Source organism: Biomphalaria glabrata, chromosome 11 (assembly GCF_947242115.1).
Source record: "Biomphalaria glabrata chromosome 11, xgBioGlab47.1, whole genome shotgun sequence".
In the NCBI taxonomy this organism is placed as follows: Eukaryota; Metazoa; Mollusca; class Gastropoda; family Planorbidae; genus Biomphalaria; species Biomphalaria glabrata.
Window position 1 is genome coordinate 7,302,628 of NC_074721.1, and position 26,805 is coordinate 7,329,432.

The following is a 26,805-nucleotide window of genomic DNA, read 5'->3' on the forward strand; positions in this document are numbered from 1 at the left end:
TTCCTACACGTACAAGTCTGGCATGTTAGAGATTTACATTTTTTTTACTCTAAACTCAACAAAGTAATTGATTCTCGTGTCTGTTCCTTCGCGAGCACGCTATTCTGCCTCAACGTGGCGCTCGTGTGGAAATGACCATTAGAGGAAGAGGTCAGGCTAAATGAATGGCAAAACAAAACTCCTTGTGGGAGTGTCCAAGGGTAGGCGAGAGTGGACCCATTGCACGGACCGAAGTTGAAAGAGCTCCCACGGGTCCTGTCGATAATCCCTGCGCCGTTCGTCAAGGGACCGTTACATTAATGGCGTGTCCTGCACGGTTAGCTTGGTACAACATAGGAAAATGACGGAGGTTCCTGGTATACTCGGCCTTCGGCCGTGCTTTCCAGCCCATGCGATTGGAAAATAGCAATGCTTTACATAGGCATTGAGTTGGATCTCTTCCAGACAGAACGGTTGTTCAAACAGGTTTTTTGTCCCCCTGTTCAATCAGGTTTTTTTTTTCATACCCTAAACCCTAACCCTATGCATAAACGTGCGTATATATATATATATATATATATATATATGAGAATTTTTTAAAAGCAGCATTTCTCAACCTTCGGTGAAAAACAAAACAACTGGGGCAGCGCTATAAGGTTCTCTTGTGGGGTTTTCTTGCTTTTTTCATTGCAGAAAAGTATTCTCCTGATATTTACAGCTCATTATTCATCAATAGAGATCGGGGCGAAACCCCGCCGCCAAAAGCGTTTTCTTGCATTCTTCACTGTAGAAACGCATTCTCCTGACATCTACAACTCATTATTTATCAATGGAGTTCGGGGCGAAGCCCCGACGCCAAAAGCGTTTTCTTGCTTTTTTCACTGCAGAAAAGTATTCTCCTGACATTTACAGCTCATTATTTATCAATGGAGTTCGAGGCGAAGCCCCGCAGCCAAAAGTGTTTTCTTGCATTCTTCACTGTAGAAACGCATTCTCCTGACATCTACAACTCATTATTTATCAATGGAGTTCGGGGCGAAGCCCCGACGCCAAAAGCGTTTTCTTGCTTTTTTCACTGCAGAAAAGTATTCTCCTGACATTTACAGCTCATTATTTATCAATGGAGTTCGGGGCGAAGCCCCGCAGCCAAAAGTGTTTTCTTGCATTCTTCACTGTATAAACGCATTCTCCTGACATCTACAACTCATTATTTATCAATGGAGTTCGGGGCGAAGCCCCGACGCCAAAAGCGTTTTCTTGCATCATTCACTGTAGAAACGCATTCTCCTGACATTTACAACTCATTATTCATCAATGGAGTTCGGGGCGAAGCCCCGCCTCCAAAAGAGTTTTTGTGCATACTTCACAGAAGAAACGTACTCTCCTGACCTAAAACTCATTATTCATACTATTAAAAAAGGACCTTTTGAATAATGTTGTACTTGAAAAATACTCTAATATGAATTTATAGGCCCTTAATACATTGCAAAAAATCCGATTTGTTCCTTGAAAAGATAAGATACCCCACATATTTAGATTTTGGCTTTGAGGATCTTATTCGATAAATAATATTCAATAAAATCAATCAAAGTATAAATTTTGAGTTATAGTCCCAAATTTATTTAACTAGAAAAATATCAGATTGAGTAAAGGTTAGAAAAAGGCGACTATAAAAAAATGATTTGGGTTTAGAACTCATATCAATCGTGACTGAAAAATTTCGAAGGGGGGGGGGGGGTCGGTCGAGTTGGGGGGGGGGGGCGATCGCCCCTACCGCCCTCCCCCCTGGATCCGCCAGTGGGCTCAACTCCTAGACAATCACACGGTACGGTGTCTGTTCCTTCATGCAATGACACAAAGAAAACATTCCTTTACAAATTAGCCCTTTCTTTTGGAATAAGAGTTGTTCTGTGTCTTTTTGCGGCTGATGAGCGGTTAAGCGCTTGGCTTCTGAACCGAGGGTCCCTGGTTCGAATCGTGACTGATATTTGGGCGCCTCTGAGTCCACCCCGCTTTAACGGGTACCTGACATTAGATGGGGAAAATTAAAGGCGGTCAGTCTAGATATGATATGTCTGTGGTCATGATATAACGTGTTTATTCTAAAAGCTAGTCATTCAATAGGCTGGTACGTGGAAGTAGCTTAATCGAACATTTCAGTAGTGATACGACGATAGATTAAAAACATAACGTGGGTTAACTACGAGACAAACATCAACGGATAATAGACACTTGTTACTTTAGAGAGTACGGAGGTGCTCTTTTTACGGAGCAATTAGGTGACATTGGACTAGTTCCTTCGGTGGAGTTAAAATAGTTACTATTTTAAACCACACCGGCTTACTTTCATATATATTTCTTTCTTCGATATTTTTCTAGAGATTTAAAAAAATTTAAGTTAGTATATTAAAATCTGTATTATATATAGAGCTAGCAGATCTCTTTTTACACAACATTAATCATGACACGTAACGAAGCTTAAAACTAAATCAGTACTAGTAGAGTAAAATCCTTTTTTTTTTTTATTTTAGCTCGCCCTCCCCCCTCTCAATGGGGCGGCGGAGTGGTCAAATGAATGTATAAGAAAAGTTTCATCAAGATGAGTCAAACTGTGTCGATTTCTGCGAGGAACACCGAAACCAAAAACTAGTTTGGAAAAGTAAAGGCGGTTGTCGTTGTGCTGGCTACATGACACCCTCTTTAACCAATAACCATAGAAACATATGACCCTCATATCATCGGCTCTATAAATCGCTAGGTCTGATATAGTACTTTACTATACTATTCTATATCGGAAGGTAAACGTCTCTTGTAATTAATTATCATTATTCAAAATATATAGTGAAAAAAAAACTGAATAGTGTCAATATGTACCGGGATACCTAAGAAGTCACTCTCTTTGAATGTGGCCTCGGGGCAGCTTGACCGCGTCCTCTCGTACAGGCACGCCCTTAGCCTGGTCTGGCAAACACACTGGGAAGTCCGACAGCAGGCTATCCTGGTCCTCATCTGTGTGGCATTTAGGTGATCTATTCTGATCTCCACCGTCTTGACGGCTTCCAGGACCTAAGGGAGAGAAATGGGACATGGCGATCAAGGTATTTTTAACCGGAACAAGACGGTGACTTCATTTTCGATTGGTCACAGATTACACAAATGAAGTTGTTAACAGAATTGCTTTAACCAAGACCTCTCTCTCTCTCTCTCTCTCTCTCTCTCTCTCTGTTTTAATAGAGTGTCCATTTTTTTTACACGTCATTTCTCCTCCTTTCCATTGTCGGATCAAGTTGAAACTTTGCACAATTATTCATTGTTCCTAACAAAACATGAACCAATACAAAAATTAAATAGTTGGAAGAAGGATTGGAAGAAAATAATTAATTCTGCTTGATATTGACTAAAGGAAATACATTTTACAGTATTGATATGTATGGCTATAAAATTAAATTTCCGTATATTGTAGATTTTATTTTTTTAAAATTAGGACATTGGTTGTTCTTATTATGGTTTGTAATTGAAAATATATTTTCAAAGTCCCCAATGAATTTTAAGTTTCTGAAATTTGCATCACTAGCTCTTTCTCTCCGTCAGTATTTTCCACGTTCCAATAGAATTAATCCTTTTGAACATTTTTGTTTCACACCCCTGTTATGATTAAAATTTAATAACTTTTTTGTATGTTATCAGGAAATTATTTTAAAAAATAAGACAAATTAAAGTTTATAAAACCAAAAATTATTATTTTTTAAATCGGGTCAAATCAACGTAGGTATCGTCAGTTAGGATAGAGAGACCTAGATTTGTTCCACCTGAAGTCAATTTATACAAACACGGATCTGCTGAAACGTATTGTTATAACAGAAATAGTGAACATCATATTGAAAACACAGCTCCACATTTATGTTACAACTTGACCTGTAGGAATGCAATTGTATCATTGTGACTAGCTTTGTTTAGATTTTTTTTTTCATGAATGTTTGTGAAATTCGAATCAGCGTGTATTGAAACTTAGCCAAACTAAGGGCTTACGTTAATATCTGAATGTAGTTATTGTTGAGCTTGTATTCTGTGAAATGAAACTATTATTCATAAAATGTGTATTGTTGAATATATTCACACTGTTAAACTCGATTCACTGGATAACAATCTTTATTTATTTCAATGCTGTATATGTGAACCTTTAGATATAAAGATTTAAACTCGGTTAGGTTGGTGTGGTTAAATGTAAATAATTTAATAGATGTACAAAACAAATGTCAACATCCAGGACAGAGCCAAAATTTAATTTGATAGTGATGAAGGTAAGAACTGAGGCTAAATATCTCCATCTTGAATGCTGGTTTGTTTCATTAAAAGAATATATTAAATCTTCTCCTTATCTTATAAAATACAGACGTTACTTTAAAAAAAGATGATTGCGTCTTATGCATGTCCCTAAATCAGTCATGCATTCATTTTAATCAATGGCTTAAATTCTGCCAAGTCATTGATTTTCTTAGCTGACTACGACAACCCATTCCATGGTATACATTTTGTCTGACATAGTATTGTCCTCTTTATCTGTAAGATTTTGTTGGCGACTCATTCTTTGTTCGCTCTTGTCTATCCTCCTCACCTCGTCACCTAAAACATTCAAAGCTCACGTCACGAGGACCGTCTAACTTCCCAGTCATGGTTAACAATTAAGACACTCTTGGAGTAACTCAATCTCTCGCCTTAAAGCCCATCCTTTTCCAGAAGCAAGATTTGTTCAAGAAGTCGACCTCACCCTATCACCTTTTAGCCCATCCTTTTCCAGAAGCAAGATTTGGTCAAGACGTCGACCTCACCCTCTCGCTCTTAAGACCATCCTTTTTTCTTCTGGAAGCGTCGTATAGTGTATGACATACAGAAGAGTGAACATTAAAAAAAATTGTGTCAATTACCTTGACGGAGTTTGATGAGATAAGAACAAGAATAGCTGAACACACTAAAAGTTCCATTTCAGAAATAAGTGATAGTAGTAGTGAAGATAAATGAATGGTCATAATCTCTAACAGGAGAGATTGTCCAGATGAACACACACTTTCCACACCGGCAACATTGTCTTTATTCCCATTCATGAAAGTAGACACATTGACAAAAATATTTTAACAAATTATCATCTCTCAAAGTCAGCTTATTAGACATCTAAATCGCTTTTGTTACATTTTGAATTTCCTATTAAATATTTTAATAATTTTACATAACATTATTTTGTTAAGTCTATTTCGCCTACTAAGATGTAGTACTCGGAAACTTGGAAACTTTCGTAACTTGGTCATGTAAAACTAGAATCTTCCTTCAGAATTAATCATAAATACTTTGTTACCACAGCACCTTTACGTAATTCTACACTTCCTCGTGCTCAAGTTTATTATGCTATTATTGTAATTGTTTCTCTCCTTGCTATAAACTGTTTCTCAGTTTTTCAAATATACGAACTACTTTTCTAGCACATGTCTAACATCTTCAAGCTCATATCTGGTTCTAAAAAATTAAGCTACTCTATATTAATGCGCTGGACACCATTAAATAAAAAAACAACTCCATATTTCGTCACACCTGGTATTGCTGGACAAATACATTATGTGATTTTCACCGGCTTTCTATTGGACACTCGTAAAACAATAAATTTGAACACTATATCGAACGACAACAAATATGTGTCAACTAGCTGTTGAATGCGAATGTCCTAGCAATGACGCTGAATGCACTTTATTGCAATGGCTGCTATTTGTTTTAGATCCAGTACGAAATAAAGCCGTCAGGAAGAAGAATGCATTGAAATGCTCACACAGTGTGCAATGTCGTGATTGTGTTTTATTCCTTCACGTCTGCGCTCTTTCATTGTCGTAAAGTTGGTAGTCAAAGCATCCAATATTTCGTTGTTATTTGCTGTTATCTCTCATGGCCGGACTTGGGGAGGGGGGCGAAGGAGGAAGAGAGGGCGGAAGGGGGGGGAAGGCCTTCGAGCCTAGGGATTTTTTTTTTGTTTTGTTTAGTTTTACTTTATCACTGTTTGACAAGGATGTTTGGTGGTCGGAAGCTGGCTTAGTTGGCTTGGGAGGAAAAGAAAGAGAGAGAGAGAGAGAGAGGAAGAATGAAAGAGAGAGAAAAGAGATAGAGGAAGACAAAGACAGAGAAATAGATAAAGAAGGAAAGAGAAAGAAAGAGCGATAGAGAGAGAAAAACAGAAATAGAGAAAGAAAAAGAGAGAAAGAGAGAGAATACGAAAAGGGAAAAAAAATACTGGAAAAGAGAAATAGAGTGAAAGAGAAAGAAGAAGAGAGAGAGAGAAAGAGAAAGAGAAAGAAAGAGAGAGTAAAAAAGAGAAATAGGGAAAAAAAGAGAGAAATAGAATGGGAGAAAGAGAAAAAAGAGAAATATTGAAATAGAAATAGAGTGAGAGAAAGAGAAAGAAGAGAGAGAGAGAGAAAGAAGAGAGAGATAGAGAGAAGTATTAGGACAATTGTAAGAATTTGAATTAACGCAGACATCGTGCTTGGATGTTTTCCTGTATTTTTTTTCTTCATGGACTAACTTTTTGCTGCCTAATCTGACTAGTTTCATCTGTGCAGAACCAGAAACTTATAAAAATCTGGAACTTTTGGTTTCCAATAGTTTTTCAGCAAAACTTCCTGGGCGTGTGGTATGTGCTCTGGACTGTCGTCTCGAGGATTCCGTGATCGAACCTTGCTAGCCGACATCCTTCGCCGTCCTACGAAAGGTTTGGGCTAGAATGTAATACTTTTCAATTCTGGAGGATATGGAGTTATTTTCCTTACTACACTTCGCATTGTCATGTTGTTCACCCACTTCCCATTCTCAGATCAAGTTGAAATTGTGCACAATTATTCATATTCAATGACAATACGAATTAATTTTAAAAAAAAAGACTAGTTAATCAATTAGTAGTAATAATTAATTTTGTTTTTATATAGAGCAATAAAGCTTATTCCTGCAGTATTTAAATATACGGCAGTGATTATGCGGTTCTTCTCATTAGAATAGATTTGTTAATATTTTTTTTTCACTTTTTAAATAAGTAATGTCTTTAATTTCTCTTACATTTTCACCAGTCTCTCTGTACGTATTTCCATCAAGAGCGTTTAAGACTTAGACTATGACTGCTCTATGTATTGCTGTTACATGGACTGTTTATTTTTAAAATAGAAATAAAAACTAAAGAATCTCACAAAAGACAAAACACAGAGAGAAGTTCATTGACTTACTGTACAGACGTCTTGACATGATAACAAAACAAACACACAAACTAAGCAATAACAAACTTAGAAACGGCTTCGTTTAAACTATTGCCAAGAGTGCGAAAATATATCCTTTTTTTTATGGTTTCTCTGAATAGTTTTTGAGGGAGTGGGGATTGTGGGAAAGCGTGGGGAAGGAGGTAGTCTTTAGAGGAGAGTCATTTCAGTTCATCAATGGGATTTGATTATTAGTACTAGATTTAGATATTGACATTATTTTATTATTCGGGGAGGTCCTTGTTATTGGCTTATGGATTTTATTTTAAGGTTATCATTATGTACTTGCTTGACTTTGGTTTAGGATTTGTGTTAAGGATATTATTGAATTCAAGATAGAAGTTCTTAACAAGGATTAAAAGTTGGTTTTAACAACGAAGATCGGTTTGTTTGTAAAATGTTTGACATGTTTCGGATGTTCCTTCAGAGTTGAAGATAGTTTACTTCCTAGTCCAAACCTCCCGCAGGATGACGGGGGATGGGAGCGGGCAGGGTTTGAACCCTCGAAAATCGATAAATCCGAACTACTGTCCAGCGCGCAAACCTCACGACCAGGCAGCCAAATAATTACTACAGCAGTAGGAAGATACCATAGTGTTTCAAAAAGTAATATAACGAATGATGGAGTTACTCTGAAAAAGCTAAGAGGAAAATTTTGTGAACTGGGAAAAACCAAAGGGCAGGCGATCCAAAGGCAGACCACGAATACGATGGATTGATGATTTGGAGGCAGATCTACAACAGCTTGGTGTTCTGGCAAGACCATTCGTTATTCGTTTTTACAAACCTGTTACGTGACAACAAGCTATTAGTCCAAACTGCCCACAGGCTGTGACGTTGCAGTTCTGTGTCCAGGCCTTATATCGCGATTGGTCTGGGTTGGGGCATGGTGACGAAAGTTTCTGGAGAGATCTGAATGGAGGGATGTGTTGAGGCAGGACAAAGCCATCAATGCGTTGTAGGGTCACACACACGGATGAATAGATGATGAGTTGCTCTTTTTTTTTATAAGAAAAAAAAAAACAATTTAAAAAGTATTGAAGGTATTTTTACAATCTGTTGAATAAACATCTCTATAACAAATAGTATTCCAATTAAAAACAGAAACTCACACAAATAAAAGAATAGTTTTCTTTTTTTTCCACATCACTCCATTAGCAGCTACTGTCTCTCTGAATGATGCCCAGGGTGATTTGGGCCTTGTCTATATGTTTAGACACTGGCAGGTTATATTGGTCTAAGGACTGTGTGTGAAACTTGACTTAAGAGACGTGACAGTTCGATGTGTATGTGTGCTGACTTGTGAATGGCGTAAGGTTCGCCCGTTGTTTCGACCTGATTGAGTGAACAGACAATTGAATGAAGCTAAAAAAAAAATGAATATTAAAAAGAATAGCTTTGTTTACAAAGAACTATTGCCTAGTAAACATAGCCACCAAACATGACAACAAACGCAGTATGCACCGATACAAAGTTTATACCTCTATGGTTTCAACAAACTTGAAATGGTTTTAAAAGCTTTAAAAGTGTTAACCCCAAACTTTCAAACTAAAGTAATCTTCTATTTTAAATACGTTTTTAAAGTCCCTACTGTTAAATTTTATGCTTTATGTTTCAGGATCTTCTTAAACTTTATAACTTATACTTTAACAAAAATTAAAAACGTGATTGGTATAAATCATCAATAGAGCAGTGGCGTAGCTAGGAATTTGCCATCATTGGGGGACCCTTGGGTCTTGACCTCTTTAAGGGCCCCTGCATTTTTACATTCGACATCGTGACATGAGATAATGGCGTACTATTTCATATATAATGTAAAAAAAATAATTAGAACACTCATTTTGGGGCTTCTCGAGTGGGTGTCCCGGGGGGATTTTCAAAGTCTCCCCCATCCGCCTCCATATCTACGCCTGTGCAATATAAGCTTACTTAATAGCTGCCTGGTAGTGTTGACTGTCGTCTTGATGGTCCCACGTTCAAACCCTGCCCGCCGCCATCTCCAGTCATCCTGCGGGAGCTCTTGGCTAGGATAGAATAAAGTTCACATCCTGAATCGTTCAAAGCTGCATATTTTACCAAGAGACCCGAACAAGACTCTTGCCCCTAGACAAGAAAATTTATATGGAGAACTGCCTGGCCTGGAAACCACTGAAGGGTTCATCTCACGCGTAGGACTACTCTGAACCCTCTAGTATAGTAGTAATACAGCAATGAAGAAGAAAAAGAAGGAATCCGAAACAAACAAGCCCATTTAAAATGTACAGATTGTTATCGCAACCCATTTCCTGGAGTACATTCACCCCTCTGTAATATGCCTACTAAGCATGAAGTAGAAATGATTAAGTGACGAGATTGTAGTGATTGAGACTGTAGTGAGAACGAATATATTAAAAGAGATTGTAGTCACAAACATTGTAGTGACAGATGTTGTAGTGACACTGACAATGCAGTTAATGAGACCGTGGTACTTCAATAAACTCAGAGTGACTTGCTTGGGGTCATACGTTGAAATGTGAGGGAAATCTCATGCACAGAACGATCTATTTAGACACTTATGACTTTCATATTTGAATACACGAACTAGCAGAGAGTCATTAGGAACAAAGTTGTGGGTGACGTCTTTTAAATAGGGCAAGAACCATAACCTGCGTGACATTGGGCCATAACAAGGGAGACAGCTTTTTTTCTTGCATGACCCTGCTTATAACGCCCTCTCCCACCTCAAAAAATAATCTTTTTAATCCGTAGAGCTAAGAAGCCTTGTATTTACTTCCCTTGGGTTACAACGTCATATGACCTCACTCTTTGGTGAAGCAGACGATTTGGCGCAGCCATTTTTGGCGCGGGATGTTTTAACGCGAAAGGTTTTAGCCACATTATGTATGTTCATTTTATTTTTAAAAAAATGATGCATATCTATGTTTTATATATACTTTTTCTAATTATTATTATCATCAGAATCTCTGTCGCGCCGACATGGTTTCGTCTAAAGTCTTTAATTAACATGTAGAACAAGAAGAACAGACAGTTACCCTTAGGGATGTAATTATCTTCTTTCTTAAAGCAACGTCTGTAATTTATAAGATAAAATAATGTCAATGCTACTCATAGGCGGCGCGGTGGCTCAGAGAATGGCTGCCTGGTTGTGCGGTTTGCGCTCTGAACTATCGTTCGGACTTATCGATGGTTTAGGATTAAAACTCTGCCCGCTCCCATCCCCTGTCGTCCTGCGGAAGGTTTGCACTGGGAAGTAAAATATCTTCGACTCTGCAGGAACATGCAAAAAAAATCAAACATTTTACAAACGTTTTTAGGTAAAACGCTTGGCTTCTGAACAGGAGGTTCCGCTGGTAAAGACTTGGATTTTAAATTTCGGGATTTTCAGGGCGCATCTGAGTCCACTCAGCGGTAATGAATATCTTACAATATTTGGGGAAAAGTAATATAAATCGTTATGCTGGCCACATAACACCCTCTTTAATCGTGGGCCACAGAAACAGGTGATCATCTACCCTATAGATCGCAAGAGGAACTTTTCTTTTACTGCGTATTTTCAAAGACAATACAATTTTTAAAAGACAAAAGTGAAAAAAAAACAACACTGTTAAAGAAAAAAGTTCACAAAACAAAGAAAAAAGTGCTCACAAACAAATTGTATTCTATAATAGTATAAGTCATTTATTTTATTTTCCCTCCGTTCAGTATATTTAACATCTATAGCTCATTCTGTACGCTAATAATTTAGCGGATCCTATTTTATACGATTTTGTCCCTCTGTTCTCATGACTATCTCAAAAACAATCTAGTATTACAAGAACCGCTGATAAAGTCTTGAATGGTAAAGCCCCGATTATCTGCGGTCACTGATTTGGGTGGCCGGAGGATATTTGTGATTAACGTGTTCGACAACGGGTCTCTGCGTGTCGTGCGGATTTTGTGTATATCGCACATAGTTAGGTTTGAGTGAAACACCTTTGAGAGCCTAAACAAAGTTATACAACTAGCACCCGGATGTGGGGGGGGGGGGGTCAAACTTTCTTTTCTCAACCTTCTTTTTCAACTAGACTTAACACACGCAAAACATACATGCACACATGTGCATGTTCGATACACCTATACACACACATATCCACACATACACTAGCCGCGTGTAATATAATAATAGGTTCTTCCCACCTTACGCAGGGTAGACAACTGGTAATTATTAAGCATTACGTCAAGGGAGATTATCAGCGTTTCTTTTTTAATCACAGCTTCAGTTTTCTGTATGTTTTATTTTTCATGTTGGAATCAATACTTTGAGGAAACTAGAAGAAATCAGTGGTAAGATATCACATTTTTTTTACAAACTATTTTCTTAATTAATATTCTAAGACCGATAGAACAACAAAGTTACAACACAGAATGTTGTCATATTTTAGTTTGGAATGTACGACATAGGTTACACATTATACATAAACGCGTTCGTATTTAAGCTTCATACTTCCTATAGGCCTATAACGCCATTTCTCTCTTTCTCTTTATCTCTCTCTCTCTCTCTCTCTCAGACAGTGAATTCTCGTTCAGTATATGTGGTCCTTCTGTCTCGGAAGACAATGGATGCGCCCAGATGAGTCACAGGCAGTAACAGTCAATAGATTTAGGGTGGCTGCATGGTCGTGGGGAATTCGCGCTGGACCGTCGTTCGGACTTGTCGATGGTCGCGGGTTCATACCCCTTCCCGTCGTCCATCTGGAGGTTTGGACTAGGAAGTAAATTATCATCAACTCTAAAGGAACATCCGAAATATGTAAAACATTTTACAAACAAATATTATTTTTTACATTAACACAAAGATTACGCTTTGGGCTGAAAATTTTGTCCAATTTGAGGCATGACATTGTGTTTGTAGACGTTTAAAGGTAAGTTGTCTTTCACCTTTCCCCCTTCTTTCTTCTAGTAAGTGGCATTACAGGGCCGGTCCTACAGATTGCTGGGCCCTATGCGAAACGGCTAGAGCTGGGCCTAGTCTGGGTAGGGATAAGGATAATAAGTGAAAATTAAGAATTTTTGTAATAAAATTAATTCGTCATTGCATTTTATTCATATTTTACTAAGTGTAAAATCACTGTCAAATTAAATTACGAGCCATCTACAATAGAAGGTAGTTTTCCAACGAATAATTAATAAACATTCACATCTGCCTTGTAGATTTACGTTTTTTAAGAGCTCGGCGTTTCCCATATTTAATGACAACCCAAAATGACAATTTTGTTTATTTTTAAGGTCATTTTTTATGAGTTTTCAGGATAATGTAATAATTTCAGGAGATTTTCATGACTTTTTTTTTTCGTATACTTTGCAATTTCTTCTTCTTATATAATACAGACGTTTCTTCAAAAGAGAAAATGATTACGTCCTACTCGTCAATTGGTTTCCAGGCTAGCTCAGGCAACCCATTACATGCTCTTACAGCACTAGGAAAGAAGGAGCATTTGTTCGCATATGTCCTAGCATATGGAACGAGGGGGCCTTAGAAACATTGTTATAAGTTATAATGGTTTAATTTAATAATTTACAACTAGTGTTAGCGCGGGGCCTATGAAACTGCGGGGCCCACTGCGGCCGCATAGGTTGCAGTGCCCTAAGACCAGCCCTGAGTGGCAATATGGGATCCATCGCAATGCTTTATAGCAATATCAGAAGACCTAACACAATAAAGGATTATAAAGTCGGTATAGTACAACAATATATAAATGTGTGCATTGTGTTTGATGTTCAGATACTGTGTTGGATATTTTAAAAATTTGAATAATTTTCATTTATCTAGACCAGGGGTGGGCAACCTTTTTCTTTCGAGGGCCGCATCTATGTCTATGTAAGGTTTGTATGATAATTGACAATGGAGATATTAATTTTTATTTGCGAGGTGAAAGTCTTGTCATTTGTACACAACTGTAGCTTAAAGTAGGTCAAAAATTTTTTTTTTTCATGTTACCAAATTATCTAATTTTGTAAGAAGAATAAATTTTATTTAGTTTCACTTTATTACATTGTAACATGTTATTAATATGGAATATATGGATAAGGCTAATGATTATTATTTTTTAAAAATATAAGCGTATGCTATATGAATATATGGAGATGCTGTGGCTGAGGGGTAAAGCACTTGGAACCGGAAGTCCCTTGTTCGAATCCTGATTAAGACTCTAGGTGGATCACTTCGGGGGTCGATTTCGAGTTTGTGTTTCCACACAAACTTTCTTTATAACCTTCTTTTAAAATTTGTATTTTGTACCCTGGATAAGAGTGACGATGATTAAGAAGTTGAACTAGCACGACTAGCAGTGGCTTGCATTCAACAAAATGCAATTAATTCTGCTTGAACATGCCAGCCATTATTGTCAACACAATTTGAATACACGAGACATTTTAATATCCATAGCAAATAAGAGATACTATTTCACACTTGAAAAACACAAATGTAAAGACTCGATTTTCCATATTTTTTTTCTTTCAATCATAGTGCGTTCTCCTTGTGTGAACCAAACTATATTATAGGCCTAAGTTTAAGTCAATTTAAGTTAACATGCATGACTAGATTGACCTAGGAACAAGCGAAGGACGTAATCATCTTCTTTTTTTTTTTGGAGTAACGTCTGTATTTTATAAGATACGATAAGATATAAATTTATCTCCCATTTTTTAGCTGTTTTTATGTAGGATTTATTATTAAAGTAGCATGCTGACGGAGCCACATATATTGTTGCTACAATTATACAGGAAAAAAAACTTATAAGATTCTAGAAATAAAAAATCACTCTTTGGGTCAGGATGTTGTGATTTTACCATCACAAAAGAGATACAAAACAACGATAGTAAAAACAAACAGACACAAACACTCTTTTGTTCCCTGGCAATCAAACCTTTAAATAGAAATAATCTGATATGAACTTTTCACATGTAAATTATGAGTCAGGTGTGAATGTACATTTTGTTTTTTTATAGTTATGTTTTATTTAGTGTAATGCACAAATTGTAAGACAAATTTTCTTACGGACAATAAAGATTATTTTTATTACTATTATTATTATTATTATTATATTGGACGATTATAAGCAAAGTTGAGGCTTCACTTGAAAATGCTTTATTTATCTTTGAGATATGGGGCATCACTTGTGACTGTTTTCTTGTACTTCTATTAGCTGTTGGTATTTCAGTAATAAGGACTAGAGTTGTTTTTAATTTTAGAATTAACCCTAGAACATCGTTGGAGCAAGTAAATAAGTTGAGTTGTCGTGCTGGCCACACGAGACCGTCGTTAACCCTAAGATGCGGATGCAGGAGAACTTAATTGCATATACACTATTAACTGCTCTTTAGTACAACAACGAAAACGTCGAAGTGTGCGAGGCGCGTTTAGCCTTTACAGCAGCGGTTCTCAACCTTTTATGCTGGGCGACCCCTTTTTACAATCCCCCACTCTGCCGCGACCCCCACCCACACAGCAATAGAAGAACAGACAATAACAATCCATATTTTCGATGGTCTAAGGCGACCCCTGGCAAATCGTCAATCGACCCCTAAGGGGGTCGCGATTCACAGGTTGAGAACCCCTGCTTTACAGTACAGATCGTCTGTTTATTTAATTTAATAGGAGTAGACTACAATCAGCCAAAATGGTAGAAACTCCAAGAGTCTTTCATCTACTAACAATACATCGGTCTCAGAGGCTCGCCACCTGTCGGCAGAAAGAGTTCTATCCAAGGGCTGCTATTCTTGCGGCAAGCTTGGATTTAATCTCAGGATAGTAAAAAGCAAACATTCGAAATTTATTTGTATTTAACATTTGGGCGCCAATTTGATTAAATCCTGTGTTTATGTTCAGACATATTGTTTACAGTAGTATTGTGCGTTTTTTTTTCCACGCAATATTTTCTGAAACCAGTTTTTTTTTCAGTAAACCTTATTAAGCGCCACATGAACATTGGCTTGCGTTATAGTGATTATTATCAATTCAGGTGGAACTCTTTTAAATCAATTAGAAATGTTCATAAAAGATGGCGAATCAAGTTTCTTTTGGGGTATCCGGTGTACAGAATATGGAAGTATTTATTCGCTATATATTTGTGTGTGTGTGTGTGTGTGTGTGTGTGCATATTTCAGCGCATTGTGTCATTTAGTTCTTGAGAGACTTTGTAACTTTTCATGTGACTTTCAGCACTGTAAAGTCATGCTTATGAACTGCTGGTACCACAAAGTTATTACAAAGTTTATAAAAATTATATGAATTCATTCTGTCTTTCTGTCTGTCTGGTAAAAAGTTTGAACAAGTTTTTTCTCCATTTCCCATTTTCGGATCAAGTTGAAACTTTACACAATTTTTCATTAAACCTGACAAGACAAGAAGCTATTAAAAAAAATAAACAATTAATTGGTGAATAATTATTTTGTTTGATTTCACAATAAGGGAAATAAATTCTACTTAATGATATATATATATACATAAATCTAGTCCCCTTATTACGTTTTGACACGTTTTTCTCTGTTTTCCCATTCTCGGCGGATCATGTTGAAATTTTGTATAAGTTTTTCAAAGTCGATAACAATACACGAATCAATCCAAAAAATTAGATAATCATTTATTGCTAATTAATGATTTTTAATATAGCGGCAAGGGAGATAAACCCCGTAATTTCAAGATAAATGGTAGTTCTTTGTGGTTCCTCCCCTTAGATAAGCTTTGTTTTTTAAAAGTGTTCTTTTTTTTTTCTATTGTTTCTTTGCATTATCTAATTGATAACAGGGATCTTTCGATATGGCGACATTGACATTTATTGCGTCTTTTGATTTTTAAAAAAATTCTCCCGATCTTCCTCTTTTATTTTTTTTTCCCTTTAGATTCTATTATATCTTCACCAAGTTTCTTACATATAATTTACCCTTATTTTCTTTTTATCTTTGTTAAAGAAACAACCTTACATAAGAATGATCTCCAAATCAAAATGTAACAATGAGTCTTGTACTATAATTAGACCGTAGTCTGAAAATGCCCAATGATTTAAATGGATTTGCTGAGGTTGTTATAGATATATGTATAATAATTTCATACGATGTTTCATATTACTATATAAATAATCCATAAGTACCCTAAGCCGATCATGATTGAAATCTTGAAGTATGAATTAGTTTTTGTTAAGGGCTCTGTGGCTAAGTAGTTAATTGCCTGGCTTCCGAACCGAGGTAATTTCTTCTTCATGATTTCTTGCGAAGCCCCTTATTCCACCCAACCCTGATGATTACATGGCACTAGCTGGGGAAAGTATATGCGTTTTGTCGTTATGCTGGCCACATGACGCCCTCGTTAACCGTCGGCCAGAGAAACAGATGACCTTTACATCTTCTTCCCTATAGGCCGCAAGGTCTGAAAGAGTTACTTTACTTTACAACCCCAATCTTACTTAACTTTAAAAACAAACAAAAAAGTACACATCACACAGCCTTGTTTATTTTTCCGAAAAGCCATTCTATACTCTCAATATATTTACACTCTTTAATATTTGGCCTACTTAGTAAGGCAACTATGATTAGTCAGTGGTAATATGTGTATCTGTTATTTTGTTATTGTAATTTTATTCCCCCCACAGCACAAACACAACCACACAATTATACACACATATATACATACACTGGCTTCCATTTAAGTTGTTTTACTATAGGCTAAGCTTAATAATATAAAGTTTTTAATATAAAGTAATCACTCAATGAATATGAATGAATCTATTTATATGGAAGAAATGAATAGTCGAATGGCTATTTTTTTTTATCTCTTTGCATGCAAAGGCCCGACTTTTATATAAGTATATTCACAAGTGAGATTTAAATTTGATCAGGTTCTATTGTAGTAGTGTTTACTTATATTCAATCAAATAAATCCAACACAACCCCCCCCCCTTGTAGACACTGCACCCACCCTTATGAAACCGTAAACCATAGCTTTTTTTAATGCCCCTTCTAATCCACCTTAGGCAGACCCTACTGCCATTCCATCCCAACATAATCAACACCCTGTACGGCAGTGCTGAACAGCTGAAGAAAGCAGCACACTATTTTTCCTGGGCACAGTCTGCAAAAGAGCTGACAGCTCAGCAGCAAAAAGCTGGCTAGAAGAAGAAGAAGAAGAAGAAGGATATTCGGTTATGAATTCGCAAGGGATGTTTGCGCCTCAATGAATGCATTGCTATCAGCAGTGGCGTAGCTAGGGATTTGGAGGCCCGAGGTGCTGACCTTTTTAGGGGCCCCTGCATAATAATTATTTAAGTCTAAATTCCAATTGGTACAGTATATAAGTAAAATAATCATTGAGACAAATTTAATGAATAATAGCGTTGTTAATAGGCGATATAATGTACAGGTGACAAATCTCAATTCATATCGTCGCCTCTATGCAGCGAAGGCATCTGTAACAACATATACATGAATGCTGTCTAGTTTTTTGTTGGTTTTTTTTTTGGACTCCACGTAAATATCAATATTACATGTCAGTTTCATAATATTTAATATTTAATGTAGAAAAAATTAGGACGTTCATTTTGGGGCCCCCTATCAAGTGGGGGCTAGGGGGGACTTTCAAATTTGCACCCCCCCCCCGTTCTAGCTACGCAACTGGTTAAAAGTTCTCTGAATGAAAAGTCCAAATGTGGCAGTAAGAGAGGGGTGACAAATGGGAGTGATTTCCCTAATCCCAGCGCCGCGACTCAACGAAATCTACTGGCTTACTTGCTGAGTATGCGTATTGTCCCATCTGCCAAAAGCCTCGCACTTTGTTAATTCAACCAAGGCTCAACACTTCTCAGCCGACACCTATTTCTTCCTTCAAAGCTAAAGAGCGTCCCGCTGATACATTTGAGGCCGGAGTTTACGTCACGCTGCTTAATTCTAATATGGCACAAAACACAAGAACACCGAGTAACTTATACTGCTTCTCATGTTCTTCTTGTGTCCTCGAGTAGATAGCTGATAGGAATGTGCTCATATTTAAAGCTATTGTCAAAGTTATTTAACTCTTTCCATCTAACAGGTTATAGTGATCATTTCTTGAGTCGTCCAGCGGGTCACCCTATAATGAACATTCTGTTTGATGCTGGATGGCCGTCCACAGTAATGTTAGTCATACTGCTTGAGTTGTCCAGTACCATGTCGCAGCAGTCAGACGGTAGGCCTAATAGATAAACACACAATCATTATTTGGAAAATATGCTCTTATTGGCATTGTTTTCATTTGGTAAAGTAAGATAAACATTAAAAATACTTATTTTTTTTAGATAATATCACCTTTTTGCATTTTATAGAGCGACTGCTTTTCTCTTAAAAATAATGAATGTTAAATTAAAAAAAAACATTTATACCCAATTTCCTAACCCCATTCTCCCCGAAAAAGAATTCTGGTTAATCGAATGTATAGATCTAGTACACTTAATTATATTCCAAGATAAGCATTTAGATCTAGACTTAGTAGTCGATGCGCAAAATGTTCTTGAAATATAATTTATTAAGCTATTCAGTCAGAAGAGCCATGCATTTGGAAATTCCAGAAAGCGATAGTCCTTTCAAGAACGCGATACACCTTTCCATACCGATTTCGGAGTTAAACGGCATTTAGACCTAGATCTAGATCTCTAGCCAAATCTAAATGTATTTTTATTTTATTTTTACTTAAAAAATGATAATGGTCGAACTAGAGTTTTCGCGATGTGACCAAAGAGCTAGTAGGCTAAATCATTTCTCAGCGACATACATCAGCTGTTACATCTCTAGAAAAAATCTTTAGAGTCTTTTTTTGAGATCAGCCTCCAGGTTCCGCCTTCCATGAAGTCATGACTTGAATAGAGGTCTTGTGGTGATTATGTTTGTATATAGGATTGTAAACAGCAGTTGATATATCATTGGTTGTAAGATTTATGGAATTTTATGTTTATTTATTATTATTTACTATTTTTTCATTGGTCAAATTGGTTTGGACAGAGTGACAGCGCTTGGAGTTTTGTTATTGTTATCAGAGGCCTGAGTTATGGAGCCTAGTCGTACGATATAAGTAATATAGAAGTCAGTTTTCATAATTATGTGTATATTTACTAGTTTACGTTTGATGCGTTGTCTGCAACTACAGTTACCCTGAGTACTTTTATTAAAGTTATATATTTTGTTGTTAATTATTCATCTCTGGCGTCACTTTGAGTTATTGAGCGAAGTATGTTATGTGTCAAGTATAATCCAAGTAAGGAGTTCACAACAATCGTTACAGGTCTACAAACAAGTAGTAGCGAAAGGTCGTACTCCAATATTAACTTTTCCAATACAAGAATCAAATCACTTAAAATCTGTATTCTTTCCTTTCAGACTGTCCAGATGGTTGGTTTGAACATAATGGTCAGTGCTATCATTTTTACATTCACTCGGATAAAAACGTTCAGGAAGCGACCATCTACTGTGGCCAGTTGTACTCTAGTCTGGTCAGTGTCAACAATCAAGGGGAACATGCCTTCATTCAGAACTGGCTGGACATTCATGACGTAGCCAGGTAGTTAGTTATGAGTTATATAGTACTCTAAAATGGATGTCGTCAATAGCCAGGTAGTTAGTTATGAGTTATATAGTACTCTAAAATGAATGTCGTCAATAGCTAGGTAGTTAATGAGTTATATAGTACTCTAAAATGAATGTCGTCAATAGCCAGGTAGTTAGTTATGAGTTATATAGTACTCTAAAATGAATGTCGTCAATAGCCAGGTAGTTAGTTATGAGTTATATAGTACTCTAAAATGAATGTCGTCAATAGCCAGGTAGTTAGTTATGAGTTATATAGTACTCTAAAATAAATGTCGTCAATAGCCAGTAATATAACAGAATTAGCGACTGGGGAAATATTGTTGTTTTTTTTTTCCCCTTGCTACTTTTTTTTTAATGGCTTTCCAGCTCTTGCCGGTCCTCTCGGCTTCCTCTAGTATACTGCGTCGCCATGTTCTTTTTTGGTCTTCCTCTTCGCCTTGTTCCCTGGGGAGGGGGGGGGTTCCACTCTAAGGCCTGCCTATCTCTGTTGTAAGAGACCGTGTAGAGTGGCGTGTTTTTGCTGAGGCCCTGTGTTCCACGAGGAACTCAAAGGAATGATGAGTATGATTATTCCCCTTGGGGTTTTATGAAATTTTTTAGCTCTACGACACCAAGTCAGTGTGCCCTGGAAACAAAGTTTAACAAAGCAATTTTTTTTTACATTTGTGAACGCTATCACGTTTTCTTACGTTATAATAATAATTAACGGGAGGTTGGGTGACTGAGTTGTAAAGCGAGAGGTCCCGGGTTTAAACCCTGGTGAAGACTGGGATTTTAATTTCGAGATCCTTGGGGCTCCTTTTAATTCACCCAGCTCTAATGGGTACCTGTCGTTAGTTGGGTAAAAGAAAAGGCGATTGATTGTTGAGATGGCCACATGACACCCTCGTTAACCGTGGGCCACATAAACAGAAGACCTTTACATCATCTGCTCTATACATCCTAAGGTCTGAAAGGGAAAAAATTTTTTTGTACCTCTAATAAAATTCTAAAAAGTACATTACTATAATAAAATACAGACAAAGCTAAAAAAAAACTCAAAAATAATATTCTACCTTCGTGTCTCCATTTGTTAACATATTCGATCATATTAAGCGAAACATTAACTCTGTTAAGATATATTTTTTCCTGGCTGACTTAGGCAACCCACTACTTGATATGATGGTACAAAAGTAGAAACAGAGCTTTTATGAATCTGTCCTGGCAAGTGAAATTGACACCACACTGTATGTTGTATCTAGAAATGATGAAATATGCGACGGAGACCTCGCTTAGTTACGTGATTTCTAATAACTGCAGCATTTTGTTTTTATACGATTAAATATAACTTTATGAAATAATTTTTATCAAGTTTTTATGCTGCGGTTATTTTTAAAAATTCCTTCAAGATCCATCATTTCTTTATATGGAGCCATTATCAACTAGAGTACATAACTCATGAAATATCTTTTTTTTTTACTTTCTATAAAGTTATCTCTCTTTAACGTGACTATAAAAACATATTATTAAACACATTTTTCTAAAAACACAAAATAATAAACTAAGATACTTGAAACAAATGTCTATAATAATTAATATCAGACTTTTAAGATTTAGTTATGTAATATTTTTATTTAAATGAGGGTACAATATAGCACATTAAACAGCTTAACAGGTTCATGTAAACGCCGGTTGGTCGTGAAATATGCGCACTTGACTCACTTGACTCGTTAGATAGTCTCGATGGCCCGCTACCATCCCATTCTTCCTACTTGAGGTTTGGGCTAGGATGTAATTATCTTCAAATATAAAGAAACATCCGAAGCATGTAAAACACTCAAGTAGTGATTTTATTACACTAATTTAACAATAAATAGCTAATTTATTTAGCATCTTATTTCCTTACTTCTCTACAAACCTTTTTTTTTTCAAATTTGTTAGCAGCATACTTTTAGTGTGACCTCGGACTCTGGGGTGTGGCATCTGACTGGTCAAGCGCTTGACTTTAGTATTGAGGGTATCGGGCTCGAATCCCGTTAAAGACTTGGGTTTTGAAATAGGTACCCGACATACGTTGTTTAGTTTTTGTGCTAGCAGCACGACAGCCTGGTTAATCGCCAGCAATAGAAACAAATGACCTTTACATCATCTGCTCTCCATAGATCTCTAGCTCTGAACAAGCCGCCCCGAACCTTTTTAAAAATTGTTTTATATAGCTCAACTTTCATGTTTATTGCATGCTTAGTGCGCTATTCTAATGTCCCTTGTGGACCAGATGGACCTCGAAGCGCTCATCGAACACAGCTCAGCTGTAGCGGGGTTTCAAACTGGAGCCACCTTGATAGGTAATCAAGCGACTTAAGCCCCTTAGCCACATATCCCACAATATTTTAACCAAATGGCTATAAAGAGAAATAATTTTCATGAAAGTTTTGTAGTAATCCATATTTTGTTTTCTTATAGAATTTTTTGAAAGATTTGATTGTAATTCTTTGATCATTCATTAAAAGAAGAATCCGTCGTATTTTTTTATTATTTCAATATTCTATTATTGTTACGATATAAACTTTCTGATTGACTTGTGTCCATTTAAAGACAATGGTCGAGCAAAAAATGTGGGGCTAAGAAATCTCAGCGAATTTCGTTTATTTAGAGTTTAGACCATTGGACATTGGACAATTTAGACATTTGCTTATTTACTGTTTATATTCATCATTCATCACAAGGACTTAAGGAATTTCTTGAAAAGGCAAACTAGCGCGGCTGCTCCTACTGTCCGGTTAAGTCCCAACAGCAAGCAAGATGTCGTAAAATTACTACAGCAGCGTCGGTGGGTTCCTGAGGTCTTGCTGTGCGACCTTTAAAATTTCTTTTAAAAAAGTAATAAAAAAAATATCTTCTTACATTTTTTGACGAAAGTGAACGAAATAAATTTGGAACTGTTTTTGACATTGTTTGTTGTTTTTAGACAAAAGTGGTTTACCAGCGGCATCAGGGACGACTCAGGGGCGCTACTTTGGGACTCCTCTGGAGAAGGTATCACGACTGACTTCTTTCCTGATTCTCAGATACGGGACCAAAAGTTGAAAGACCCAGTGACTGGGCTGCAGATCAACGTAATAGTTTACACATTTTCCGGTAAGTTTCGTCCCTTTATATTAGGATGACTAAAGAGTCTTTTATCCCTCCTTGAAGATAGCAAAGGGTAACGCACTTATCTATGTATTTAATATATATAAATACATTTTAAAAAAAAAACTTATAAAAAGCGTTTTTTTTCTCAATCATTTTGCATCATTCGTGTAATTAAATAATTAAATTAGTAATAGTATATATATCTCGACTAACAATAATAATCTGTGCGATTAGAAGTATTTTCTTTTTTTTTTCTTTTTGTTTAGCTCAATTTCATACGCTATTTTCTGAGCTGAATGGGGAACTATCTTAAAACTTAAACGTGTGCAATAAAATTAAATTTAGTTATTAGGTTTACTTATTAATTATGCCGTACTAATGTCTTCAGAATCATTAAATCATTACATGTGGTCCTGGGGTCAGCAGTTGGTTGATGGCCCCTTCATCTGTGAGTTGAGTAAGAGCGATACATGGCAATTGTATCAATCACAGAGAGATTATTGTAAGTATCAGTTTCTATCTTATATAATATAGACGTTACTTTAAAAAAAGATGGTGATTGCGTCCTACGCGTCATTTTAGTCTTACACATATGTACTAGTTCTGCCCTTGCCGCTCTGTCAAAACGAAGTTTATTATTTACAGTAGTAAAGGATCTCTCTCTCTCTCTCTCTCTCTCTCTCTGTTTCTCTCTCTCTCTCTCTCTCTCGTTTAGTTTATTGTATCTGTGAGATAAAATTAGAATTGCACGTACTACAAGTCCATTGTATCCAATTACAATACCGAAAAGAAATTAAGGGAGACAAAATAGGATTCTTGAAAATATAACTAGTTAACTCCCTTGTAAAAAAAAAGGAATCTAATTCAAATTAGCCTAGATCCTGAGTGTGGAATTACAAAAAAAAAGAATAATTAAAAAAAATGACATATTTTTCAACATATTCACATGTTCTCCTCATATCTTAAATTTATATATATCTTCTTATATTTTGCTTGTTAACGATTAATTCTCCTAGTTTACACGTCGGCTTGTAGGTGTCTGGTAACCTTACGTACAATTTATAGTTCTTTTAGTAATTATGCTTTTCTTACTTAGTTGCTTCTATAGCACTGAAATTTATTTATTTTGTACAATATTTTTCTAAGCTTATATCACTCTGTGTATCTGTAAAAAAGTTTGTAAAAGTTATTTCTTCTACACCCAATATGGGATCAAGCTGAAATTTTGCAGAATTATTTCCTTAACCTAACAAAACAAGAATCATTAAAAAAAATAAACAAATTTGTTAATTAATTGTTTGTCATTCATTATTTTGTTTGGTATCGAACCAGGGAAAGAAATTGTACTAGGCTGATTTGGTAGTATTAGTTGAATTAGTCCAATTAATACTTAGTCGAGAGAAATAGGTCGCTGCTTTAAAGTTTGAAACAAACAATCACTATAAATCCTTGTATTTTCATAATCATTTCGCTGGCACAGCGGATAGCGTGTTGGCTTTAGGAGGCTTGAGCCCTCTGGTTCTAATTCAGGTCACTAATCTTTTTTTTTTTTTATTTATTAAAAAAATGCATTTAAAAAGTGATCACGGTAACATTCACAAGATACCCCTTACTTTCTACCTATTGCTAATTTAATTACATGAGTGATATAAGCTTTTGTTTTTTTTTAATTTTAAATATTTTTGTACCGAGCTACCATTATTACATGGAAAAAGTTAAAGCATGTTATTTGCATTATTTCGTTTATTTTTTAGCTTATGGAAACCTGGATGAGCATCCCAGCTCTTGGGAAATGGGACCCAATATCACGTTGTTATCAGGAGACACAATTTTCTATGAATTTGGGGACACTATTACCACAATTGTTTTGGAGTGCCAGGCTACGGGAAATCCCGCTCCCACGTACAGGTGGTTCAGGAAACAGAACTCATTGTGAGTATATGTTATATTTCCTTAAATAGGTCTTGTGATATAATATGACGCGACATTTCGACCTTTTTTAAGTATCAAATCTTTTAAATTAATGCTTGCTGAGCACTATTTCTTTTTCATTGTGCAACAGGCAATCTGAAGTTTCCTTAATAATGTCGAAAGAAAAACGGATTTAATAATAAGTTCTAATGGACATTTCACTGGCTCAGAACACACGACTTGTACACAACTTAGTGATGTCCAGTAACATTGTTTGCATTGATAAGCCCACCTTGTAGTATACCTTGTTGGACTTAAAACATTTACATTAGGAATTCACGGAGATTTATCAGCTAGTAAACGCTCCAACAAAAACATTTAGCATTATTTTTCTAGGGATATTTGAGCTTCCGTAGAAACTAAAGACAGTTACTTTCAAAAGAATCATAATTTCAAGGACTTCGTTCGTTTGGCATGCATGATACATGTGTACCTAGAGGAGTCTACAACAGAGAGCAATAAACAACATACTGAACATGAAGTTTGAACAATATTTGAATTGTTGTTAAAACGTAACTTATTGTTCTGTGTGTTTTTGGCAATGTAATCTTCTACTGATGTAAATAAGATTGATAACATTGATAACGATGACTGTCCACCAATAATAGAAGGAAAGATTATTTCCTTTAACCTGTACAGAAATATGTTAATGATCAGATCGTATTATACCAGAAAACCCATTCATTCTTACATGTATTCAATTAATTCAGCGTTTCTCAAACTGTGGGCGATGGGGCGGGTGGCGACGCGTAAAGTCTGTGAACGGCCTTTTATAATTGATAATGCGAATGCCAGTCCTGTAGTTATATGGGCCCCAAGAGGCGCTTGACTTACGAACCTGAAGTTCCGGGTTTGAATCCTGGAATTTTTAATTTCGGGATCTTTATGGCGCCTCTGAGTACTCTCAGCTCTAACGGGTATCTGGACATTAATTTAGGAAAAATATAGAACTTTACTTTTGTATATAAGAATGCGGGTCTATTGGGACAAAAGTATAAAATAAATACCACACTACCGGGAAAATGTGTTACTGGAGTATGCTTGTTGTGGCAATGGAGAATAGTATTTTGTTGACATAGTTCAACATTTTACTGTTTCATGTGTGGTTCTATATATTTCCATATTAAAATTGAAAGTTGTAAATATTTAAAAATTTAAATTCCCTAACCCTAACTGTGAAATTTCACGTTTTTTAAAAAGATGCCAGTACGCGTTCAGGGGTTAACTGGATCAGTTGTGGAGACAGCCAAGCTAAAACCACCTATCAATGCCCAGCCAATCTAAAACCACCTATCAATGCCCAGCCAAGCTAAAACCACCTATTAATGCCCAGCCAAGCTAAAACCACCTATCAATGCCCAGCCAAGCTAAAACCACCTATCAATGCCCAGCCAAGCTAAAACCACCTATCAATGCCCAGCCAAGCTAAAACCACCTATCAATGCCCAGCCAAGCTAAAACCACCTATCAATGCCCAGCCAAGCTAAAACCACCTATCAATGCCCAAGAAAAACGATTAGCTACTTCCAAAAAAAAAAATGTTTCACGCATATAAGAAAATGGTAAAAAGGGAAAACGAAATACAAATTTTAATTTACGCTCAAATTTTAGTGGTCTGGGTTTTTTTTTCTTGTTTCCTAATTCCCAGAATCCATCGACTTGTCGTCTGCAACTTTTATACATTCACTTATACATTCATTTTTTAACAAATCATTGTTATGTTTGTTAAACCGACGATATTGTGAATCAATGGAATGAGTCCGAATGACCTTAAATACTTTGGATTACACTTCACAAAAAATTATTATAAATTAAAAACAAGAATGTAGGTAATAATTTAATTTTACATTTTTTTTTAGTATTAGAGATA

General features: G+C 36.2%; 2 protein-coding genes across 4 annotated transcripts in view; one reads left to right on the forward strand and one right to left on the reverse strand.

Moving 5' to 3' along the window:
- Nucleotides 1–5,843, reverse strand: part of LOC106062514 (neurogenic locus notch homolog protein 1-like) — a 61,285-nt gene extending 55,442 nt beyond the window's left edge. The window contains exons 1-2 of the mRNA XM_013220793.2: nucleotides 4,905–5,843; nucleotides 2,862–3,045 (exon numbers count right to left, since the gene is read on the reverse strand). Coding sequence (XP_013076247.2) covers nucleotides 2,862–3,045; nucleotides 4,905–5,081 — 361 coding nt within the window. The 5' untranslated portion in view covers nucleotides 5,082–5,843. The remainder of the gene's footprint in view (nucleotides 1–2,861; nucleotides 3,046–4,904) is intronic.
- LOC106062526 (contactin-like) overlaps nucleotides 1–26,805 on the forward strand; it is a 134,948-nt gene that overhangs the window by 44,228 nt on the left and 63,915 nt on the right. For 2 of the 3 annotated variants that reach the window (XM_056003767.1, XM_056003768.1), the window contains 5 exons: nucleotides 18,322–18,456; nucleotides 19,641–19,821; nucleotides 22,798–22,967; nucleotides 23,353–23,466; nucleotides 24,719–24,896. In XM_056003767.1, coding sequence (XP_055859742.1) covers nucleotides 18,366–18,456; nucleotides 19,641–19,821; nucleotides 22,798–22,967; nucleotides 23,353–23,466; nucleotides 24,719–24,896 — 734 coding nt within the window. In that variant the 5' untranslated portion in view covers nucleotides 18,322–18,365. Of the gene's footprint in view, nucleotides 1–11,430; nucleotides 11,586–18,321; nucleotides 18,457–19,640; nucleotides 19,822–22,797; nucleotides 22,968–23,352; nucleotides 23,467–24,718; nucleotides 24,897–26,805 lie in introns of those variants that run through there. The other variant, XM_056003769.1, reaches the window with a different exon arrangement.